Source organism: Salvelinus alpinus, chromosome 17 (genome assembly GCF_045679555.1).
Source record: "Salvelinus alpinus chromosome 17, SLU_Salpinus.1, whole genome shotgun sequence".
Taxonomy (NCBI): Eukaryota; Metazoa; Chordata; class Actinopteri; order Salmoniformes; family Salmonidae; genus Salvelinus; species Salvelinus alpinus.
In genome coordinates, this window is record NC_092102.1 from 12,434,375 (window position 1) to 12,451,612 (window position 17,238).

A 17,238-nucleotide genomic window follows, 5' to 3' on the forward strand; every position below is an offset into this window, starting at 1 on the left:
GTAGAAAATCGTAAAAATAAAGAAGAACCCTGGAATGAGTAGGTGTGTCCAAACTTTTGACTGGTATTGTACATTAATATATACATAACATCATTATGTAAACATATTGCTGTCAACAACAGTCAGTATTTGCTCTAAGGGGACACTATTTGCTAAGTCAGGGTTCGCTCCAAGGGGACAATAAAGTATTGAATTGAACAGTGTGGCTCTGCTTATGAGGAGGACTAGTACATGAATGTCTTTATAGATCTCCTACAGTAGAGAGTGCAGCAAGGTACGGTCCCATCCTGTTAAATCTGGTTTAGTCCAATTCCTGTAGTAGCAGATGCAGCAGTCTAGTCGGAGTTGGTCCGGTTTAGGCCACTGTGTCCAGTCATGTTCTTGTTGAGCTCCTGCAGTAGCGGGAGCAATGAGGTCTCAGACTCGGGGTGTGTCCGAAATGGCACCCTATTCCCTATGTTGTGCACTACTTTTGAGGAGACTAGTACATGTCCTTGTAGAAATCCTGCACTAGCGGGTGCAGCAAGTCCCAGTCCAGTTCAGTCTGGTTTAGCCCAGTCAGTGCATGTTCAGTCTGGTTTAGTCCAGTCAGTACATGTCCTTATAGATCTCCTGTAGTAGAGGGTGCAGAGAGGTCTCTGACTCTGTCTTCTTGATCTTCTGCACCAGCAGGGCGTTCTCTGTGACCAGCTGTCTGAGGTCGGCCATCTTGTTCAGCAGCTTGGGGAAAAGGTAGAGGGAGTCCTGGTGGTTGGCCTGCAGGTGCTGGTCCAAGGCCTGGAGAATACCGTCCTGACTCTGTTCTACCTGCTTCACGTTCATTAGCCCCGGGCGGTCTGCAGATAGATCGAGAATAGTTAGATGGGTAGACCACAGACGTGACAGAGCTGCCAACTCACAGCACAACCTCACTAAAAGCTTTCGTGACTCCATGCATCCTATCTCCTCACCTTCTCAACCATATTGGACCATATCTTATTCTCCAATGTGTTTTGCGAAAGAGGTGAGGAGAGAGGATACCAGGAATCGAGGGAAAGATTAATTGAGAAAGAGCTCCCCCTCAATTCCAGACAGGATAATAGTGCCTACGAACAACGTTAGGAGCCAGGGTTATTAGGGGAGAACAGTACTAATGTCAGAGTTACTGTGATACTACTAGTACAAAAGTATACCATACCTCCACACAGGATGATAATGGCCACAAACAGAGCCAGGTCACTGTCATCCAGCTCCAGAGCATTGAACTTCACAGCAAACTCAAACTTGGGCTCCATGATCTCACTGAAGGGTTTACGGAGGCTCCTCAGGAACTCCCGGGTCACAAAGCCCTTCCCGTTGGCCACCAGGAGGCCATCTTTGTTCATGAGGGAGGGCAGCATGGCGAAGATGGCCTCGTGGACGCCATACTTCAGTAGTGTCACCTGATGGAAGCAGGCAGGTAAACAGGGGAGAAATTAGAATTCAACAACAAAGTAAAAGTGCCATTAACAGCAGTTTGAACAGTTGACAAAAGAAAATGCATGATGACTTCATCGTATAACTATGGGAGATATTTCTACATTAATGTCAGTACATTTCACTGAGTGTGACAAGAAATGAAGTTGATAATCAATAAGTGAAAAGACAAGGTTACTTTTTTTGTTTTTTCCCCCGACATAACATAGGTACAACAGATCCCCTTTTTGTATGGGACACTTTTAAAATGTACCTTTAGAGGCCATGCAATTCAGTACTCATCTATAAAACAAAAGCAATTTAGATCAAGAGTCCATATTAACAAAGGATATTGAAGGACTAACAGTACAGGTAGATAGCAATAAAAATTGTACCAGAGGCACAGTGTAAATGAGAGGAAAAACAAAAAAAACGAGTGTAAGATCTAGTGTAATATATTATAAAAATAAAGCGAACTGGATAGAATATGGGGAAAAATTCACAAAATTATATATTTTTTATCTTCAACATAGAAATGCTACCATTTTTATTATTGAAACTTGTTACAAGTGGAGTCACGCATGATTCACCGAATGATATCTTGAAAGAGGAAGTACTTTAAGAATGTTTTCATTTCAGTCTCCTCCATCTCCACTAACCGAAGCTAATTATAATATTTTTTCCCAATTAATCATTTAAAATGAACATCTGTACAGAAAGACTCATGTGAAGGCCAAATTAGAGGAGGAACTTCTTGATGCAATTAAAGCCTTTAAGGCTGGGAAAACTCCAGGGCTGAATGGCATACCAGTGGAAGTATACCAAACTTTATTCACATGTTTTAACCACTCCTATATAAACGGTAGATTATCAGATACACAACAAGAAGGTCTGATTTCATTATTACTGAAACAGGACTCAAATGGTATATATAAAGATCCAGTCTATTTAAAAAATTGGAGGCCTCTTACACTTCAGAGTTGTGATGCAAAAATTTTTGCTAAATGCTTGGCGCAAAGAATTAAAAAAGGTTTTGTCAGATATTATTCATTCTAGTCAGACAGGTTTTTTACATGGACAATATATTGGAGATAATAAGTACTGGAAACAATAGAATACTATGAAATATCAGGGAAACCAGGCCTAGTTTTCATAGCTGATTTTGAAAAGGCTTTTGATAAAGTATGACTGGAGTTTATATATAAATGCCTAGGATATTTCAATTTTGGAGAATCTCTTATAAAATGTGTTAAAGTTACGTTTCATAACCCTAGGTGTAAAATAGTAAATAATGGCTACATCTCAGAAAGTTTTAAACTGCCAAGAGGAGTAAAACAAGGTTGTCCACTATCGGCATATCTATTTATTATTGCCATCGAAATTAGCTGTTAAAATTAGATCCAACAATAATATTAAGGGATCAGAAATCCGTGGCTTTGTACGCTGATGATTCATGTTGTTTTCTTTCAAATCCACAATTTGGATCCCTCCACGGCCTCATAGAGGATCTGGATACTTTTGCTAATTTCTCTGGATTAAAACCAAATTATGATAAATGCACTATATTACGTATTGGGTCACAAAAAAATGCAACTTTTACATTACCGTGCAGTTTACCAATAAAACGGTCTGACAGGGATGTGGACATACTTGGTATACAAATCCCAAAAGAAAGAAATTATCTAAAAAAAAAAGGTATAATTTTTGTAAATGATATCATAAATAGGACTGCTGGAGTTGTCACACATGCAGCTAACACAGAAATATGGAAATGTCTGCTCTACCCAAAACTACAACCAACTAATCGCAGCATTCCCACAAAAATGGAAGAGGCAAATGGAAGGGGGGAAAAAGTAAGGAACTTGTCTGTCAGCCCTGCATTAAAGACCATAAATGGTTTAAGAAAATTGTGATAAATAAAAACATATACCAATTTAATTTAAGGACCAAAAAATTGACAGCTGTGCCAAATAAATTGCAAAATAGTTGGGAAGAGATTTGTGATGTACAGATTCCATGGCACTGGAATGATTCATGATTCAAAACTTCGAATTTTCCCATTTAAATTATACAAAATTCTTGCAACCAATAGAATGTTACATACACACACATATATACATACACATATATGTATACATAAATACATATACACATATATGTATACAATATGTATACATACATACATACAGTGGGGAGAACAAGTATTTGATACACTGCCGATTTTGCAGGTTTTCCTACTTACAAAGCATGTAGAGGTCTGTAATTTTTATCATAGGTACACTTCAACTGTGAGAGACGGAATCTAAAACAAAAATCCAGAAAATCCCATTGTATGATTTTTAAGTAATTAATATGCATTGTATTGCATGACATAAGTATTTGATACATCAGAAAAGCAGAACTTAATATTTGGTACAGAAACCTTTGTTTGCAATTACAGAGATCATACGTTTCCTGTAGTTCTTGACCAGGTTTGCACACACTGCAGCAGGGATTTTGGCCCACTCCTCCATACAGACCTTCTCCAGATCCTTCAGGTTTCGGGGCTGTCGCTGGGCAATACGAACTTTCAGCTCCCTCCAAAGATTTTCTATTGGGTTCAGGTCTGGACCTTGAGATTCAGCTAAACATATATATATATATATATGTGTGTGCGTATGCATTAATTTTTATGTGCGTGTGTATATATGCATGTACAGTTGAAGTCGGAAGTTTACATACACCTTACCCAAATACATTTAAATTCAGTTTTTCACAATTCCTGACATTCAATCCTAGTAAAAATTCCCTGTCTTGCGTCAGTCAGGATCACCACTTTATGTTAAGAATGTGAAAGAATAATCAGTAGAGAGAATTACTTTTTTGAGCTTTTATTTCTTTCATCACATTCCCAAAGCGTCAGAAGTTTACATACACTCAATGAGTATTTGGTAGCATTGCCTTTAAATAGTTTAACTTGGGTCAAACGTTTCGAGTAGCCTTCCACAAGTCTCCCACAATAAGTTGGGTGAATTTTGGCCCATTCCTCCTGACAGAGCTGGTGTAACTGAGTCAGGTTTGTAGGCCTCCTTGCTCGCACACGCTTTTTCAGTTCTGCCCACAAATTTTCTACAGGTTTGAGGTCAGGGTTTGTGATGGCCACTCCAATACCTTGACTTTGTAGTCCTTAAGCCATTTTGCCACAACTTTCAAAGTATGCTTGGGGTCATTGTCCATTTGGAAGACCCATTTGCGACCAAGCTTTAACTTCCTGACTGATGTCTTGAGATGTTGCTTCAATATATCCACAATTTTCTTTCCTAATGATGCCATCTATTTTGTGAAGTGCACCAGTCCCTCCTGCAGCAAAGCACCCCCACAACATGATGCGGTCACCCCGTACTTCATGGTTGGGATGGTGTTCTTCGGCTTGCAAGCATCCCCCTTTTTCCTCCAAACATAACGAAGGTCATTATGGCCAAACAGTTCTATTTTTGTTTCATCAGACCAGAGGACATTTCTCCAAAAAGTACGATTTTTGTACCCATGTGCAGTTGCGAACCGTAGTCTGGCTTTTTATGGCGGTTTTGGAGCAGTGGCTTCTTCCTTGCTGAGCGGCCTTTCAGGTTATGTTGATATAGTACTCGTTTAACTGTGGATATAGATACTTTTGTACCCGTTTCCTCCAGCATCTCCACAAGGTCCTTTACTGTTGTTGATTTGATTTGCACTTTTCGCACCACAGTATGCTCATCTCTAGGAGACAGAACGCGTCTCCTTCCTGAGTGGTATGACGGCTGCGTGGTCTCATGGTGTTTATACTTGTGTACTATTGTTTGTACAGATGAACGTGGTACCTTCAGGCGTTTGGAAACTGCTCCCAAGGATGAACCAGACTTGTGGAGGTCTACCATTTTCTTCTGAGGTCTTGACTGATTTCTTTTGATTTTCCCATGATGTCAGGCAAAGAGGGACTGAGTTTGAAGGTAGGCCTTGAAATACACCCACAGGTACACCTCCAATTGACTCAAATGATGTCATTTAGCCTATCAGAAGCTTCTAAAGCCATGACATCATTTTCGGGAATTTTCCAAGCTGTTTAAAAGGCACAGTCAACTTAGTGTATGTAAACTTCTGACCCACTGGAATTGTGATACAGTGAATTATAAGTTAAATAATCTGTCTGTAAACAATTGTTGGAAAAATGACTTGTGTCATGCACAAAGTAGATGTCCTAACCGACTTGCCAAAACTATTGTTTGTTAACAAGAAATTTGTGGAGTGGTTGAAAAACGAGTTTTAATGACTCCAACCTAAGTGTATGTAAACTTCCGACTTCAACTGTATATATAAATATATATATTTACCCCAGAAATATATGGGGGATTGGAAATGATGTAGACAATTACATTGATGGAAGCAACAATCTATCCTCAATTTTAAAGCTGATCCACCCCTTAATTTTTTTTATTTTATTTTTTTAAATACTAGCGTTAGTAAGCTCTGTTGAGAAGACCGTGGTCCATGCCGTACCTGGTCGTTGAGGAAGAGATCCACAAACCCTGGGATGTTCTTGGCGAACTCAGTTAGCTCTCGTACCGTCTCCACCGTGGTGCACTGACAGCGGTAAAACACGTGTACCCCTATCTCCTTTGTGAGGGGCGCGCCCGGGATTAACTGGTTCCACACTAGACCACTCTCTGCTTGCCACAGGGTGTCCACATCATGGATCACAAATGGCTGCCGGGGGAGAGAGAGAGAAAGCATTCATCTTTTAACAGTCTGGTCTTCCTTTTCTTTAAAAACTATTCAGCTAAACAAAACGCCTTGCTCTTATAGGTCTCGGGAGACAAAAAAGCTATATGTAATTGTTAATAACAAGTTAAAACTCATTACGAAAAACAGATTGATAAGAGGCTAATTAAAAACTAAAGAGCTCTACAAATAATCAGCCACTAAATCTTTCCATGAGGAGGTTACTAGTAATTTGCATCTACATTGGTGCAACCAGAAAAGCCTTCCACCTCATCCAAGCTCAGAGGAGTTGTTGTGAGTTATGACCATAAACATACACATCATTGGTTCAGCTTGGAAGGCGTATCCTACCTTGGTGCAACCAGAAAAGCCTTCCCCTCATCCAAGCTCAGAGGAGTTGTTGTGAGTTATGACCATAAACATACACATCATTGGTTCAGCTTGGAAGGCGTATCCTACCTTGGTGCAACCAGAAAAGTCTTCCTCATAATGAAGCTCAGAGAGTGTGTTCTAAATCTTCTAACCGGAGGTGTAACCAATACCCATGCACGGTCATGTCCAAAATTATTGGCACCGTTGATAAAGATTAGCAAAAAAACTGTATAAAATAAATAATACAAATACAGCTACATTATGTGAACAGGGCTCCGGGCAGCCGAGCGGAAATGGAGGAAAACTTGCCTCCCTGCGGACCTGGCATCCTTTCACTCCCTCCTCTCTACATTCTCCTCTTCTGTCTCTGCTGCTAAAGCCACTTTCTACCACTCTAAATTCCAAGCATCTGCCTCTAACCCTAGGAAGCTCTTTGCCACCTTCTCCTCCCTCCTGAATCCTCCTCCCCCTCCCCCCCCTCCTCCCTCTCTGCGGATGACTTCGTCAACCATTTTGAAAAGAAGGTCGACGACATCCGATCCTCGTTTGCTAAGTCAAACGACACCGCTGGTTCTGCTCACACTGCCCTACCCTGTGTTTGACCTCTTTCTCCCCTCTCTCTCCAGATGAAATCTCGCGTCTTGTGACGGCCGGCCGCCCAACAACCTGCCCGCTTGACCCTATCCCCTCCTCTCTTCTCCAGACCATTTCCGGAGACCTTCTCCCTTACCTCACCTCGCTCATCAACTCATCCTTGACCGCTGGCTACGTCCCTTCCGTCTTCAAGAGAGCGAGAGTTGCACCCCTTCTGAAAAAACCTACACTCGATCCCTCCGATGTCAACAACTACAGACCAGTATCCCTTCTTTCTTTTCTCTCCAAAACTCTTGAACGGGCCGTCCTTGGCCAGCTCTCCTGCTATCTCTCTCAGAATGACCTTCTTGATCCAAATCAGGTTTCAAGACTAGTCATTCAACTGAGACTGCTCTTCTCTGTGTCACGGAGGCGCTCCGCACTGCTAAAGCTAACTCTCTCTCCTCTGCTCTCATCCTTCTAGACCTATCGGCTGCCTTTGATACTGTCAACCATCAGATCCTCCTCTCCACCCTCTCCGAGTTGGGCATCTCCGGCGCGGCCCACGCTTGGATTGCGTCCTACCTGACAGGTCGCTCCTACCAGGTGGCGTGGCGAGGCGAGAATCTGTCTCCGCACCACGTGCTCTCACCACTGGTGTCCCCCAGGGCTCTGTTCTAGGCCCTCTCCTATTCTCGCTATACACCAAGTCACTTGGCTCTGTCATATCCTCACATGGTCTCTCCTATCATTGCTATGCAGACGACACACAATTAATCTTATCCTTTCCCCCTTCTGATAACCAGGTGGCGAATCGCATCTCTGCATGTCTGGCAGACATATCAGTGTGGATGACGGATCACCACCTCAAGCTGAACCTCGGCAAGACGGAGCTGCTCTTCCTCCCGGGGAAGGACTGCCCGTTCCATGATCTCGCCATCACGGTTGACAACTCCATTGTGTCCTCCTCCCAGAGTGCTAAGAACCTTGGCGTGATCCTGGACAACACCCTGTCGTTCTCAACTAACATCAAGGCGGTGACCCGTTCCTGTAGGTTCATGCTCTACAACATTCGCAGAGTTCGACCCTGCCTCACACAGGAAGCGGCGCAGGTCCTAATCCAGGCACTTGTCATCTCCCGTCTGGATTACTGCAACTCGCTGTTGGCCGGGCTCCCTGCCTGTACCATTAAACCCCTACAACTCATCCAGAACGCCGCAGCCCGTCTGGTGTTCAACCTTCCCAAGTTCTCTCACGTCACCCCGCTCCTCCGCTCTCTCCACTGGCTTCCAGTTGAAGCTCGCATCCGCTACAAGACCATGGTGCTTGCCTACGGAGCTGTGAGGGGAACGGCACCTCCGTACCTTCAGGCTCTGATCAGGCCCTACACCCAAACAAGGGCACTGCGTTCATCCACCTCTGGCCTGCTCGCCTCCCTACCTCTGAGGAAGTACAGTTCCCGCTCAGCCCAGTCAACACTGTTCGCTGCTCTGGCACCCCAATGGTGGAACAAACTCCCTCACGACGCCAGGTCAGCGGAGTCAATCACCACCTTCCGGAGACACCTGAAACCCCACCTCTTTAAGGAATACCTAGGATAGGATAAAGTAATCCTTCTAACCCCCCCCCCCCCCCCTTAAAAGAGTTAGATGCACTATTGTAAAGTGGTTGTTCCACTGGATATCATAAGGTGAATGCACCAATTTGTAAGTCGCTCTTATCTGCTAAATGACTTAAATGTAAATGTAAAATGTGCATATATTATTTTATACTAAAATAAAAATACCCCAAAAGATAAGGGTTAAAATGATTGGCACCCGTTTTCAGTACTCCATCACCCTACCCTTGTGAGGATAATAACACTGAGCCCGTTTCTATTATGTTTTATGAGATTGGAGAACACATTGGGAGAGATCTTAGACCATTCCTCCATACAGAATCTTTCCAGATCCTTGATATCCTTTGTCTGCGCTTATTTACATTTACATTTAAGTCATTTAGCAGACGCTCTTATCCAGAGCGACTTACAAATTATGTAAGTCTTATGGATATGTATATATGCTTATGGACTGCCCTCTTCAATTCAAACCACAGTTTTGCAATGGGGTTCAAGTCCGAGGAGTGAGATAGTCAATGCAAAATTTAGATTTTGTGGTCAATTAACCATTTCTTTGTGGATTTTGATGTGTGCTTGGGGCTGTTGTCTTGCCGGAAGATCCACTTGTGGCCAAACCAGGTTTTTGGCCAAACAGCTCTATTTTCATATCACCTGAACACAGCACCGCCTGGAGTTCGATAAACTTGGATTGAAACCGGTGCTATGGTCAGATGACATGAAACCCAGTGGTGGGTTGAAGAACGGAAGCATTTGCAGAAAAGTACCTCATACCTACAGTAAAAGATGGTTGTGGATATTTTATGTTATGGGGCTATTTTGCTTCCACTTGTCCTGGGGTTCCTGTTAAGGGCAAAGGCATCATGAACTTTACCAAGTACCAGAACATTTTCTGCCAAAAACATGGTTGCCTCTGCCAGGAGGCTGACACTTGGCCACAACTGGATCTTCCAGCAAAACATTAACCCCAAGCATCAAAACCCAAATAAATTATTAATTGACCACAAAAATCATAATTTGGCAATGGCCATCTCAGTCTTTGGACTTGAACCCCATTGAAAACCTGTGGTTTGAATTGAAGAGGGCAGTCCATAAGTGCAGACGAAGGATATCAAGGATCTGGAAATATTCTGTATGGAGGAATGGTCTAAGATCTCTCCCAATGTGTTCTCCAATCTCATAAAAACATTATAGAAAAAGTCTGTCATTATCCTCGCCAGGGGAGGATGCTGGAGTATTGAAAACAGGGGTGCCAATAATTTTGACCACCATCCTTTTTATTAAAACAACTGAGCAATTGTATTAGTATAAAATAATATCATTTTCAAATGTTTTGTAGCATACAATATAGCTCAGTATTTGTTTTATTTATTTTGTAGTCTTTTTTGCTCATCTTTATCAAGGGCGTCAACACTGAGTGTAGAAAATATTAGTTACACCTTCCTAATATTGAGTTGCACCCCCCTTTTTTCCCTCAGAACAGCCTTAAAATGTCAGGCATGGACTCTACAAGGTGTCGAAAGCGTTCCACTGGGATACTAGCCCATGTTGACTACAATCCTTCCCACAGTTGTGTCAAGATGGCTTGATGTCCTTTGGGTGGTGGACCATTCTTGATACACATGGGAAACTGTTGATCGTGAAAAACTCAGCAACGTTGCAGTTCTTGACACACTCAAACAGGTGCGCCTGGCACCTACCACCATACCTCGTTCAAAGGCACTTTGATCTTGTGTCTTGCCCATTCACCTTCTGAATAGCACACATACACAATCCATGTCTCAATTGTCACAAGGCTTAAAAATCCTCCTTCAAAAAATGTCTCCTCCCCTTCATCTACACTGATTAAAGTGGATTTAACCGGTGACATCAATAAGTCATCATAGCATTCACCTGGTCCGTCTGTAACGGAAAGAGCAGGTGTTCCTAATATTTTGCACACTCAGTGTATATTTACATAACAGTGAGCGTACCGATGTGCAGCTGGTCTTGCCGGTGAGGATGCTGCGGGCTTTCTTCTTGGTCATAATGAGGTTCTTCAGGTAGGCTTGGTACACCTGTTTAGCCAGGGTCTTGAGGTCTGAGCCACCAAGGTGGTGGGGGTCCAGCTCCTCCGCTAGCAGGCCAGCCACTAGCTTCTTCTTCTCAGCCCCCGGCATACGCCCATACCGGATCGCTGCCGGGCGAACAGGCAGAGTAGTGTTAGCATTGAAGGTGAAACAGACAGGTTAGCATCATGCATACAGCCATATTAGATCGCTGGGTAGACAGTAGCATTAGCATCGAAAGCTGTACAGTGCATTTGGAAAGTATTCCTAACCCTTGACTTTTCCCACATTTTGTTATTCTAAAATTAAATGTATTGTTTTCCTCATCAATCTACACACAATACCCCATAATGACAAAGCAAAAACAGGTTTTTAGAAATATGAATCTCCAAAATTAAATCTAGAATCGGCTTCCTATATCGCAACAAACATCCTTCACTCATGCTGCCAAACATACCCTCGTAAAACTGACCATCCTACCGATCCTCGACTTCGGTGATGTCATCTATAAAATAGCCTCCAACACTCTATCACAGTGCCATCCGTTTTGTCACCAAAGCCCCATACACTACCCACCATTGCGACCTGTACGCTCTCGTTGGTTGGCCCTCACTTCATACTCGTCGCCAAACCCACTGGCTACAGGTTATCTACAAGTCTCTGCTAGGTAAAACCCTGCCTTATCTCAGCTCAGTGGTCACCATAGCAGCACCCATCCGTAGCACGCGCTCCAGCAGGTATATCTCACTGGTCACCCCCAACGCCAATTCCTCCTTTGGTCGTCTTTCCTTCCAGTTCTCTGCTGCCAATGACTGGAACGAACTGCAAAAATCTATGAAGCTGGAAACACTTATCTCCCTAACTAGCTTTAAGCACCAGCTGTCAGAGCCACTCACAGATTACTGCACCTGTACATAGCCCATCTATAATTTAGCCCAGAAAACTACCTCTTCCCCTACTGTATTTATTTATTTATTTTGCTCCTTTGCACCCCATTATTCCTACTTTGCACATTCTTCCACTGCAAATCTACCATTCCAGTGTTTTACTTGCTGTATTGTATTTACCTCGCCACAATGGCCTTTTTTTGCCTTTTACCTCCCTTATCTCACCTCATTTGCTCACATTGTATATAGACTTATTTTTCTACTGTATTATTGACTGTTTGTTTTGTTTATTCCATGTGTAACTCTGTGTTGTTGTATGTGTCGAATTGCTATGCTTTATCTTGGCTAGGTCGCAGTTGCAAATGAGAACTTGTTCTCAACTAGCCTACCTGGTTAAATAAAGGTGAAAAAAAAAAATGTGAATACCAGGCATCACATCTGTTAGAAACCTGGGACCATCCCTACGGTGAAGCATGGTGGTGGCAACATCATGCTGTGGGGATGTTTTTCAGCGGCAGGGACTGGGAGACTAGTCAGGATCGAGGGAGAGATTAATGAAGCAAAGTACAGAGAGATCATTGATGAAAACCTGCTCCAGAGCGCTGAGGACCTCAGACTGGGGGTGAAGGTTCACCTTCCAAAAGGACAACAACCCTAAACACACAGCCAAAACAACGCAGGAGTGGCTTCGGGACAAGTCTCTGAATGACCTTGAGTGGCCCAGCCAGAGGCCGGACTTAAACCCGATCAATCATCTCTGGAGAGGTATAAAAATAACTGTGCTCTGACGCTCCCCAACTAACCTGACAAAACTTGAGGATCTGCAGAGAATGGGAAAAACTCCCCAAATGCTGGTGTGCCTAGCTTGTAGCATCATACCCAAGAACACTTGAGGCTATAATTGCTGCCAACGTTGCTTCAACAAAGTACTGAGTAAAGGGTCTGAATACTTATGTAAATGTGATAGTTTTTATTTTTAATACATTTCGAAAAACATGTTTTTCTTTGTCATTATGGGGTATTTAAAAATTTTAAAAATGAGAATAAGGCTGTACTTTTCAAATGCACTGTATAGCCCCACCAAAATGAGGTTCAAGAGTTTCATCAATTAATATTGTTAATATTGAAACACATTATCAGTAGTTCTTAGGGACAGTTTTCAAAACACAGATTAAGATCCTCCATTCAGTCCAGGGCTTTATCTGCGTCTGGGAAACTGGCCCTTAACCTGTAAAAGGATCAAGTATTTCCAGACCCTGAAAGACTCATTAACGGTCTCCTCTCACCGTCATGGGACATGCCCAGGGCCAGACACTTCTGGAAGCGGCAGTATTGGCACTTGTTACGATTCTTTTTCAGGATCTTACAGGCTCTCTCACAGCGCTCGTACTCCAGCTTCATCCGAATGGTCCGCCGGAAGAAGCCCTAGACCACCCGATACGCACAGGGGAGAGAGAGCGAGCGAGTTCAGTTTATTTACAATTGAAGGCATTACAGGAAAGACAGATATAACACAAGTCACACATTATGGCCATTGAACTTGAGTTGCAGTGGGCTAAATTTGGGTCACACAGAGTGGTAGTCTTAAACAAATCTACTTTGAAACAAAAGTATACACCTCACACACATGGTTATGGGTTTAAAAAAAAGACACCTGTACCATGTCAGATATAGTTGAAATGTATTCAATATTAAGTTTGCATCCCAATATTACACTTTATATTCATCACAGAAAACTGAAATATAACAAAATTGTTGGACATAGAAAGACCGGATATTCGACGAGTTATTTCAAATAATGTTTAATTATGAATAACATTCCACCCATGAGGCCACTAGGTCATTTGACTGCAGGAAAGGGCTACCGGACTGGAATGCTGCAACATAGGACACCAACTAAACTCAAGCTAAGCTCAAGCCAGGTTAAGGCTGTTAGAAGCCATGACAAAACCTCCAGGATTTAAGACCTAAGAACATTAAGCAAATTTGTTTTCTGATTATTAAGCCCCATTGGTAGACTTGTGAAATCTCTCACCTTGCAGCCCTCGCAGGCATGCACACCGTAGTGGAACCCTGAAGCTTTGTCAGCACAGATCCTACACTCCACGTTGATACCAGGGCCTGTGGCCTCATCCCGTCCCAGACGCAGCTGCTCCGACAGCGAGGGAGACGACGTGTGAGACAGGTCTGGCACACAGAGAGACAACACCCATCTGATTGTCGTACGAGAGACTCGTATTACCAGCTCAAACTGATCTGGGACCAGGCCATACCCATATGCTCTGGTCTGCTGATGTATTCACTATAAGTCCAAAATATTTCAGTGAAGCATATCACATCCCACTTAGCGTATTATTTCAAATATAACCAATGACATGTATTTCATTTACTCTCTTTTACCTGTATAGTTGTTATCAGCAGCAGGACTGTCTTGTCTGCTGTAGCTAGTCTTGTCCTTCTCCAGTCTCTCCTCTTCCCCTCCTCCATTCTCTCCATTCTGTTGGCTGCCAGTCCCATTCCATGATACCCTCGAGATGGGGGACCTCGGCCTCTCCGCCCCACTGCCTTCACCCTCCTCAACCCCCAGCTCCTGCAGGTCCGTCAACCCTCCAAAGTCAGGGGCCACTGCCTCCACCTCCCTTGCAGTCCATATATCATCAGCTGCTGTGTCCAGGGGATGTGGAGAGTTTGGGCCACATAGGGGCTGCGGGCCTGTCCTAGTCTCCCCATTCACCTGTTCAAGGTGCTCAGGGGAAGGTAGCTGCTGTAACACATCCATGGCTCCTTACCTTGTGGTCAGGGTGCTAAAGCGCCTCTTCCCTGTCTGTCATGATGTTGCTGACATGGTCTCCCCTGTTAAGGTAAAGAACAGCGTAATTATGCAACAACATTTAAAGACCTATCTACGTCTCCATATACTTGACATATGACTGAATGGATCACTAGGTTCATATCAAAAGGAAACCCAGGTAGAGTTATTATGGCAAACTGTAGCTAAACATTTGAAACAAAAAAATGTGCAATACTTATTGGACAAGTCCTGGTAGGCCCTCCCTGTTTCAGACTGTTTTCTTCTGTTTTGGTGCCTAATGAACATGACCTAGTTATTGGGGTTCTTTGTTGTAGGATTAGAGAGAGGGTGAGAGAGCAAGAGTGAGCTCAACTGTCTCTGCTAGTGCAGCAATCAAACACTAGTCTCATAACCAACCTTAACCTCTTTTAGAATCCAAGAGTAAAATACGTACACTTTCGTCTCTAACATGTAGGCTCAGTATTCCCAAACAGTCCCATTACAAGTCAGAATGTTGAACAAACTTAATTTCAACGTACTTTACCCGATATTGTCCCTATGGTCTGTATAACTTTTGTATTTTTACGATTGACTCATTCATGCCCCTCTCCCCTGTAACTATTCCCTAGGTCGTTGCTGTAAATGAGAACATGTTCTCAGTCAACTTACCTGGTAAAATAACAGATAAATAAAAATAAATACAACATTTCGGTTTCTTTTTTTCAATACTGAAGCAATTCGCATATGACAAACACTTGCACGATATGGCTGAGCCTAACCGAACCACAGACCAAATGTTGTCCCACACTATCTGCTGGCAAATTTTACAGTTGATTGCGAGTTAACTTGCTTAGGTCCTCTACTTTTGGCAACATTCAGCTATTGTTTACATATTGTGCATCACATGCATGTGTCAGGAGATTGAAAATGCAAGCAACAGAACCTACTGGAGCAGCAAAAATCAGAGTAAACAAGACTTTCCTGTGGATACCCAATATCCACTTCCTATCGCCAAAAGGACCAACAGCATGTACAACCAGTAAAGTATGTGTAAATATCATTTTAAAATCAACATTCTGACTTGTAGAGACTTTTTTAGGCAAACTTCTTTCAGACTGAATAGCAATGGGGTAACCATGGTAAGTCTGAGGTTTCAGCAAAACCAACCTGAGTGCCACACTTGTCAAAGAAAAAGGAATGTTTTGACTCGGGGAAGAGACAACAAATGTTTCGTTTAATACCAATTCTAGGCTATTACTCAACAGAACAAGTCTAGTACAGAAAAAAACTGTAGGAAATTACTGTTCAAACACTCGTTCAGACTTGTCACTTAGCTAATAACCTGTCATGCTGGTTCTCAGAATATCTGCTGCTGTGCTTTGTGTGAGTCATTCTAAAGGGCTTGGCACCATTGATTGGCACAGACAGGGTCGAAAATAGCAAAATATAAGTATACATGACACACAAAAAAAGTGTTTACGAGTGAGTGTATCACAAACATCTCTGATGAATCCTCTTCCCAATGCAGCCTCTTCCAACACCAAATGTTGCTTTGATGTCAAGTAGGCTCATAAGGTCAGCGGGTCTGACCAACAGTAGGTCAGCAATATAGGCTTATCATGAGACTTTTCTGTTAAAATCATGACTGGTAGATTTGATTGAATCCAAATTCCATATCCCAAAACATGCATTCAAAAAGCACATTGACAGAAAATGCAAACATGAATTGAAAGAAATCTATAGACTTAACTATAGTGACGTGAAAGCAATCATCCTAAATAAACAATGTCTGATAGTTCCGAGTACAGACCAGAGGCAAAAGACAAGCTAGTGAATAAATTGAACTGTTGTTGTTTTTGTCTTGGTGAATATAGCTACCTAGCTAGCCTAGCATGGCAGCTAACCGTTAGTCCATTCTTACCTTTCTCAATGGTGTTGCTTACTTTCCCAAAGAATGTGTACCGGTGAAGTTACCAAGTCATGTCCATTAGCACTTGATTCGATTCGCTGGCTATGCGGTGTTGTTTGATAGCAGCTAGCTAGCTTACGTTAGCTAGCTCTGAACTTGTAAAAAAAAATCTCTCTGTAAAAATCCCAATTCATCTGTCAATGCTGTCAAATAGTCTGTCCTGTATGCTTGCAGTACAGTCTCCGTGTCTGGTAGCTGGCTGGTTAAAGTACATTTTGTATCAAACTTTTCAGTGAGCTCTTGCTAACTACTGTTAGCCCAGTGTGAATCATACACCTCACTCAGGCAACCTTCTCTGCGCCCCGCTGTTGCCCTCTGAGTGCCTGCTTCCACTAGTTAACGTTACAGAATTACCGTACAAAGGCAAAATTGGCTTTATCGTAAAAATTAATGAAAACAAAAATGTGCTTTTTAGTCTTAATTTAAGGTTTGGGTTAGCATTAGATTAGCAGTGTGGTTACGGTTATGGTTAGGTTTAAAATCAAAATTGAAGAATATAAATGTTAGAAATAGGCGAGGTTTATGACTTTGTGGCTGTGGTAACTAGTGACTACCCTGAGTTCCCCTCATTTTACATTTTAGTAATTTAGCAGACCTACAGTTAGTGCATTCATTTTAAGATAGCCAGGTGAGACAACACATCACAATCATATCAAGTACATTTTACCCCAACAAAATATTTATCAGCAAAGTCAATGCTAGTGAAAAAATAGAGGGGTGACATGGGATTACTTTGGAAGGTTGAACACCGGTGGTCACGGGAGAAGAGGAATAAGAGGTTAAAGAGAATAAGGAAAGCAGAGATTTGAATTTGT

General features: G+C 42.5%; 1 protein-coding gene across 1 annotated transcript; it reads right to left on the reverse strand.

The window, feature by feature from the left end:
- On the reverse strand, positions 1–16,706 carry ppardb (peroxisome proliferator-activated receptor delta b). The gene is made up of 8 exons (XM_071347218.1): positions 16,376–16,706; positions 14,064–14,516; positions 13,699–13,850; positions 12,950–13,088; positions 10,702–10,904; positions 5,947–6,153; positions 1,178–1,421; positions 1–836 (listed from the first exon to the last, which is right to left on the reverse strand). Exons 2-8 carry the CDS (start codon positions 14,440–14,442, stop codon positions 589–591), a joined length of 1,572 nt encoding a protein of 523 aa, XP_071203319.1. The 5' UTR covers positions 14,443–14,516; positions 16,376–16,706; the 3' UTR covers positions 1–588.
- Between the last annotated feature and the right edge of the window lie 532 nt (positions 16,707–17,238).

Coding starts and splice junctions, on each gene's coding strand:
- ppardb (XM_071347218.1), bottom strand. CDS start 14,442: ATGGATGTGTTACAGCAGCTACCTTCCCCTGAGCACCTTGAACAGGTG. Junction 10,905..12,949: donor CCTGGGCATGTCCCATGACG/GTGAGAGGAGAC, acceptor TTCGCCCGGCAG/CGATCCGGTATGGGCGTATG. Junction 6,154..10,701: donor GCAAGACCAGCTGCACATCG/GTACGCTCACTG, acceptor CTCCCCCGGCAG/CCATTTGTGATCCATGATGT.